The sequence below is a fragment of the Herpailurus yagouaroundi genome, unplaced genomic scaffold (assembly GCF_014898765.1).
Source record: "Herpailurus yagouaroundi ecotype Mexico unplaced genomic scaffold, PumYag 100, whole genome shotgun sequence".
NCBI classification, from domain to species: domain Eukaryota; kingdom Metazoa; phylum Chordata; class Mammalia; order Carnivora; family Felidae; genus Herpailurus; species Herpailurus yagouaroundi.
The window spans coordinates 54,617,474-54,624,927 of record NW_024412391.1 but is presented as its reverse complement, the minus strand read 5'-3'; the positions used below and the strand labels follow the sequence as shown (position 1 = coordinate 54,624,927).

At 36.6% G+C, this 7,454-nt stretch overlaps 1 protein-coding gene across 6 annotated transcripts in view; it reads right to left on the bottom strand.

The window, feature by feature from the left end:
- Positions 1–7,454, bottom strand: part of AGMO (alkylglycerol monooxygenase) — a 395,634-nt gene extending 388,180 nt beyond the window's left edge. For 3 of the 6 annotated variants that reach the window (XM_040472533.1, XM_040472532.1, XM_040472534.1), the window contains exon 1: positions 7,156–7,450. Coding sequence is in view for 3 of the 6 variants with exons in the window: in XM_040472529.1 (XP_040328463.1) it covers positions 7,156–7,224 (69 nt within the window). In the remaining 3 variants the exon portion in view is untranslated. Of the gene's footprint in view, positions 1–7,155 lie in introns of all 6 variants that reach the window. The other 3 variants (XM_040472529.1, XM_040472531.1, XM_040472530.1) reach the window with 3 other exon arrangements.

Sequence of the window (7,454 nt, the reverse complement as noted above, 5' to 3'; positions counted from 1 at the left end):
AGAAAGAAAGAAAGAAAGAAAGAAAGAAAGAAAGAAAGAAAGAAAGACAGACTTAGACAATTGCTCCCCAGGTGACAGCAGTTAGTAGGACCCTAGCCACAAATGGAGTACAACCCAAAATCCTCTCTGGCTATATTTTGAGTGCCACTACCCTGTTGGGTGATCTGCCTACACACACACAAGTCCACATGTGCTAATCAGGCAGCAAGGTAAGTCAAGCTCTTAGGACACCAAATGAGACAAACAAGAAGGCAGAGAAAGGACTGACAACCAAGGGTTTCCCGAAAGCAAATGCACAAGCCGCAATTCAAAGATCTAATTCTTACAAATGGTTTTTTTAGCTGCCAGTCTGAAAGGAGCAATGTAAAATTTTCTTTCTCTCTTGACCTGGCACCACAGACAGAGATTTGGGAGAAGTGACTTTGACAAGAATTCTTATCGTTTGCTGACTTCTACAGTTTTCCCAGGATGCCCTCTGCAGGCTCTGGAGCAAGTTGGGTGTCTCAGTGGATCTCATCCTGGTCACTAAAAACTGTAGAGAAGGAAAAGCAATTTCCCCTCTACTCTATATACTGGGTGCTTGGCTAAGACCCCTTTTTCTCTAAGGGTACCTTATAAATGGATAAGTATATCTAGGTGAAAAGTTCTCTGCTGTGGACACCTTAATTCAAGATTACCTTTGTTAAAACAAAAATTTAAAACAAAATTTTACTTACCTAAGGCTTCAATTCCAGCTTAAGTTGGACTTAGTTTGACACTACACCTGGGGCAGTTTCTAAGTGGAACCCAGATTGACTATGGCCAGTTTCTGGACCCAGTCCAGAAAAAAGAAATACTTGAAGTCTGAAAGCACATAATGCAAAATGTGGAGAGGCAGGATCTGAGAGAGACCTACCCACAACCTTGAGGCTGAGAGAAAAGCATCAAGTTCAAGGGGCCCAACAGCTACCTGTGTCTAGCTGCTCACGGTTCCCGAAGCCCAAGGGGATCTCCTTAGGTTCCCTCCTCTGACTGTGGAGCTATTAAAAAATAAGCAGAGCACCTTAAAAAACTTAAGAGTTTACGTGATCAAAATTCAACTCAAATTTGGCAACATTCAATCAAGCAGATAGGAAAGAACTCTGAGGAGCCATATAAAAAGAAAGACTTTTATAGACGGAAGGGAGCCGGAACAAGAAAGTGATAGGGGGACGAAAAGTAGGTTGGTTGTTGCAACATTACTTTCCTTCAGGGGATGGCAGGGATCTATCAGGCAGATGACCTAACTTGGGCCCATTTGGCGATTCCTTCTTGACTGGTTTTACATTTCATTTCTGAGAGAACTGAAACTGTAATTAAGTCTCAGTTTGGTGACAGAAGGCTTAGCATAAGTGACTTCATTTGGGGCCTAAGTCTTGTTTTTAACACTTTTTAACCAAATCATACTATAATACAGATTTTTTAATGCAAAGGCAATTAGCTATGTTAAATTAATTAAACATCTAGAGGCCATTAGACTGATGGGGCTCTAATGCTATGGTGGCCTGCATAAGTAAGCACACAAAAACCTAGGCCTATAAATGCCTCCGGGTTTGCAAAATCAAAATGCTAAGTCCATCCATTCACAAAGAGCCAACTAGGCTTTAATCTGTAACTACTCAATAATTTCCTTCCTTTGTTTCCTTCTTTTCTCTATAAAAATGTCTTCCCCTAGCTCCTGTAAGTGGAGTGCTCCTAACTACTTCCAGTTGGGCAATGCCCCATTTGAATCACTTCTTGCTCAAACAAATCCCTATAATTCTTAATATGCCTCAGTGTATCTTTTAACAGCTCCAAATTACTTTTTATTATTTTTTCATATTGTCCTTTGATATTTAAGCTTCCAGTTCTATGCATAGCCCTGTGCTTGGCACGTCTGATTTGATAATTCTAATCCACTGTGGGATGAGAAACAAGTTAACTGAGCAACTGAATAATGTATAAGAATAAGCTTCTTGCATTTAGTTCCTTGGCTTTAACAGATCCATGAAATTCATGATGAAGAAGAAGGTTTTAAACTTCCTGTTTGTGGCTCCGTTTGCCTTGACTATTGTGGCTGAAGTACTAAGTGAGACCAAGCAGTATGTAAATTATGATATTTTACTATGCTAATTGCATTTCTTTTGAGATTAGATGTGCTAATAAAGGAAATCCTTCTACCTAATATACTTGTTTTGGGAAGAGGCTGTTTTTGAAATAGTTAAAACACAGGCTTTAGGGTGCAAAAGACTTGCTTATGAGCCCCGGTTCTGTCAGTTAGTGGCATGTGAGTTTAGACAAGACACTTACATTTACTGAACACAATTATCTCACCTGTAGCCTAGGGCAATACTGGACTCTAAAAGAGCTGCTGTAAGGCTTAAACAATATAATGTATTAATTATATTGCAAATATCAGTAAGTCACACACAATAAGCAACAACAAATCTAGATTCTTATAATGATAATGAAGACTTTTTATTGTAGTAGACATGTCTATACTCTTTAAAAATTGAGAAGTTTTTCTATCTTGCTTTATATGAGTTAGCACCATATCAAATGAGTGTTATCAAAAATCAGTGGTAAAACTATGAGGGCCTGCAATACTTCCTTTGAATTGATATATATATGTAAAGATATAAAGGAAATAAATTGGTCGTTTGACTCTGGAGGGAGCTAAACAACTCCAATGAGGTCTATTTACTCTGATAATAGAATGGGTTCCATTTAGTAGTAGTTAAACCTAATTTTGCAAAAATTAATTTATGTACTTTGGAATTGGTGGTTACATTTTTCATCTCACTGTTCTTCCTTCATGGACGTTTCAGAAAAGAAAATACAATTGGGAAGATATTTTAGTAGGAAATATAGAACTTTGATGTAGCCTATGTCCCTGACTTAAGGTAAAGCTTTATTCCATTGTTGATAGAAGTAGTTTGAAAATCTTAAAGTTTTGCTGTGCAATCTGAACTTTGCAACACCCCAAAAATGGAACACTTACCTGCCATGCTTAAATTCCATTTTACATAATTATGCCTTTTTTTTTTTCAACAAAATGTAGTCATTTTAGACCATGGTAAGCTTGACACCTGATTTTACTTTAACAGCACCTGCCCAGAGCATAATTAGCAATCCACTCTTGAAAAAGGACTTCCATACTGCACAGATGGCATTCCTCATACCAGACAAGCAACGATGAATGTTTGGAAACCAGCCAAACTGTCTGCAAAAATTGTGAGAATTTCAAGACTGACATCTGAGCAAAAGGAAAAATTTCCCTTTTCTCTCAAACCATAAGTGAACATCTGTTAAAGGCTATTCTCCTTAACTTTTCTATTTAGTCTCATCCGACTTGATATATTTTTAGTGCAATTTCAAAGGCTGTAACCAAATTTTTTTTAACTTGTGACACCCATATAATGGCCATTAAAAAAATGTTCCAGAGCTACATTTTACAACTAATTTAGATTTACAGGTATTTCTTTGAAAAGATCATGTCATTTCATTCATGCATTAATTCAACAAATATTTATTGATTACAACAACATGTCAAGAGCAGAATCGGTGTTTATAATTGTGCAAATCATGCATTGAACAACTCCAGGGGATGACATTCACATCATAATTACTATGTTGTTTTACAATGATCATTATCATCACCAGGTGTTGGCATTCTAATAATTTGAGGCAGAAGTGACGTTTTCTAATTCATAAAAATCCAAGATATAGGCTGGTGGTGGAGCTTCTAGGGACTGTTTAAGATGCTAGAGACATGGCAATGAACACAGCAAAGTTCTTGCTCTCATGAAGGCTGAAATCAATAATGGGAGGAACTAAACAGATATTTACCTAAAACTAACAGGAAAAACAATATGACTTAAAGGGGTAGAATGTGACAAGTGGTGCCATTTTATTTAAGAAGATCAAGGATTGTCTAGGAGGAAGTAGAGACCTAAAAGGGATGAGGGAATAAGTTCAAGATATATGTGATGGAAAAGTATTCCAGGCAAGGAACTAGGGAATGCAAGACTGAAATGAAAGAGTACTCAGGGTAGACAAGGGTAGGCAGGAAGTAAGACTGATTGGAGCTGAGGCCATGCAGAGGAAGTGCTGGCAGACAAGTGAGTCACAAATTTGTGGTCAGAGCTGACTACCTTGAGGCCCAGGTAAAGGTTTTAGTGTTTATTCTCAGCCCCTGGAGTGTTTTGTGTAAAGGAGGGACATGATCTGATTTGCTTTTTAAAAATGTCTACAAGTGTTTCATTATGGACTACAGCTTTCAGTTGAAATTTTACATTTGCAAAGTCACCATGAACCACTTATTAATCTGATTTGCATTTTAAAAGAATGACTTTGGCTGCAGTGTGAAGAATTAATCAATTAATTAATCAATTCCAGCAGATTAATCAATTAATTAATGAATTACAGCGGAAGAATGGAAACAAGGACAGCTGTTTTCATGAGTCAGGTTTTCCTACACGGTTTAAGTAGCTTCAATACAAGACCAATTCTTCTGTGCCCCTGCCTAGGGAACCACCTAGAATGTCAAATGCTGTTTGACAAAGAGTCACTGTTTCATATGGCTTTGTTCATGAAATTATTATTTTTTTAATTGCAGATGAACTTTCTTTAACTTTGAACATGTTAATCAAAATTATTTGAACTTCTTTAAAAGTCACTTTAAAAATATATTTTATAATTGGATTATTGATTAGCAAGAATGACAGAGAAAATGATAGGTGTACTCAAATTTCTAAAAGAATGACTTACTGGAAAGTTTCTATATAATCTAATAAAATTCCATGTAATACTCTAACAAACTTCTAAAATATATATAATTTTAAGGAAACAGCAATAAAATCGTAACTGGTGATCAAAATAAATATCCAAATATGGAGTGTAAATGATTAGAGTCATTACTGGTTTTGCCACAGTACCTTGAAACTCTGCTGGCAGAAATGGTCTGTCTATCTCTCTCTGTCTCTCAAAAATAAATTAAAAAAAAAAAAAAAAAAAGAGAAAGCCATGCAAATAATTTACAGGGATTAGTAGTTTGATTTTAAATGTATAATGTAAGTGTGACGTTGCATCAAAAAAACTGGACAAGTAGTGATAGATTTTCAAAATTAACATTTGTAATAAATTAAAAAAATAACATTTGTAGTAAATATAAAAAATAAAATAATATTTAATGTTTTCAACTATCAATATCACTTACACATATGAAGAAACACAATATATGTTTAAATAACTTTAGGATAACCAAATTATTCCTAAACCATGTGATTTCTTTTCCATTTGAATCAAAAACATTTTTATAGTAGTTAATTTTGTTCATAAATGGCAGAAATATACAGTACAGCCCAAGCTTGATATTACTATATACTCAAATCACTGTATCACACCTTGTATGAAGTGGATGTGATAATAATTTCTATTTGCAAATACACTGGGTTTTGGAAATTTTTTCTGGAAACCATCCTTAATAAAAGTAAACATTAAATGGGGATTTACTGAGTTGGTTGAATACAATATGATGCAATGAAAAATTTTGGGTGGCTGGTGGGGGGTCTGGGTGTCTCAGTCAGTTTAGTGTCTGATTCTTGCTTTTGGCTCAGGTCATGATCTCATGGTAGTGATATGGGGCCCTATGTGGGGCTCTGTGCTAAACCTGGAATCTGCTTAGGATTAGTTCTCTGGCCCTCCCCTGCTCAAGCACGTGCATACATGTCTCTCTGTCCCTCAAAATTAATAAATAAGCTTTAAAAAACAATTTTTTCTTTATTGTTTCTTGACTCTGGTTTCAAGCTGGATTTGAATAAAACCTAGCTATTAAGGAGAAAAATGAGATACAAAAGAAAACACCTTTGCCCTCTGAAATGTACCCTTAAAATATTTAACCATTTTAAATGTCAAGAATATTGTAAAAAATATATGATAATAGAGAATCAAAGAAAAGCCATGTTTAAGTCCCAAAACACATTTTTTATAGGTTTTCAGGGTTTGCTGTAGCAATATTTTTTTCTGGAGCTGTTTTATTCCTTTGTCTACTACCTCTAGCATTATTTTGCAAGAACTGAAAGCAGAAACGAAGTACCCATGGAGAAGGACTGTTCTTCAATATTCTGCTCAACTTTAGGTAGGGAATATAAAACATAACAAAAAAGCGCACTCTTAAAACCCTTTCTTAGTTTTTTGCAGATCAATGTTGCAGATTCCTAATGTGCTTAAGATTCGAAAAGTTTAGAATATCAAACTAAATGTTAAGTTCTAAATAGTCATAAACTTTTATAAATAGATTGCATTTTGCTGAAAACAAAACAAAAGGAGGTTCCAAGAAAATATAATTACAGTATCACCCAAATGGTTCAAAGAACTATACCAATTGAGTATTTGTGTTTGATAGTTTAAACACTGCATTGTAATCTAAATATCACTCACTCCAATATTTAACTTATTTATCTTAATGACATTTTATTAGAAAAGAGGTTACAGAATAAATGACATATTCTTAAAAATCACCAGCCTAAGTATATTTAGAAATCAAGGTGAAAACATATTACAGTAAATATTTCTAATCACTAACTTGATACTCTACTGTCTTGTTACTGATTTTATTTTAGTTTCATAGTTTCCTCTAAACTTCCCTAACAAGAAAATTAGCATTTGTCATTACAATTATGCTAGTAATTTTTTAAAGGTTAGGAACCCAGTAGCATTAAAAACATAAAGGGAGGGGCCAAGATGGCTGAACAGCATGGAAATGCTGTTCTCCTCCCTGAAATGCAGCCAGATCAATACCAAACCATTTTGCACACCTGGAAAACTGATCTGAGGATTAACACAACGATCTGCACATGAACCACAGAACTTGGCAGGTACACGGCGCAGAGAAGTGAACTGGAGGAGAGAGAAGCCCTGTGGGGAAGGGAGCTATTTTATTTTTAACCTGAGGAGAGAGGACAGAGATGTGGAAGCGGGGGCGGGGGAGGAGGGAAGAGTATGGGAAAAGCACCCCCCACGAAAGCAGCTGGAGAGAAAGAGGAGTGGAAACAGCCACAAGGGAATGGACAAAAAAGGGAGAAAGGAGAGGGTTTAAATTCCGTTAAGATACTATAAGCAGGGGAGCACAGAGTCTGAAACTTCACAGCTCTATACCTGGTGGTGCTCTGGTGGGAAGGACGAATCCCCAGCAGATAGCTCGTCCGAGGGTTTCTTGGGCCACATGGAGAGAGGTGGATACCCTGCTGGGAGGCTATGTGGCCTCCTCACAGCAAAGGTCCCAGTGGACCCCGGAGAATGGCTACATTCGCTGGCGCTGGAACAAGGATGTTAAGGGTGAAGCCTGGTGCCAGAAGTGTTGCAATTTACCAGAATCCCCGAAAAACTGCTGCTACAAGATTGTGCAAACTTTTTCTGGGGCGAGCTGACACCAGCGTGCAGTCTCTGGGCATCCG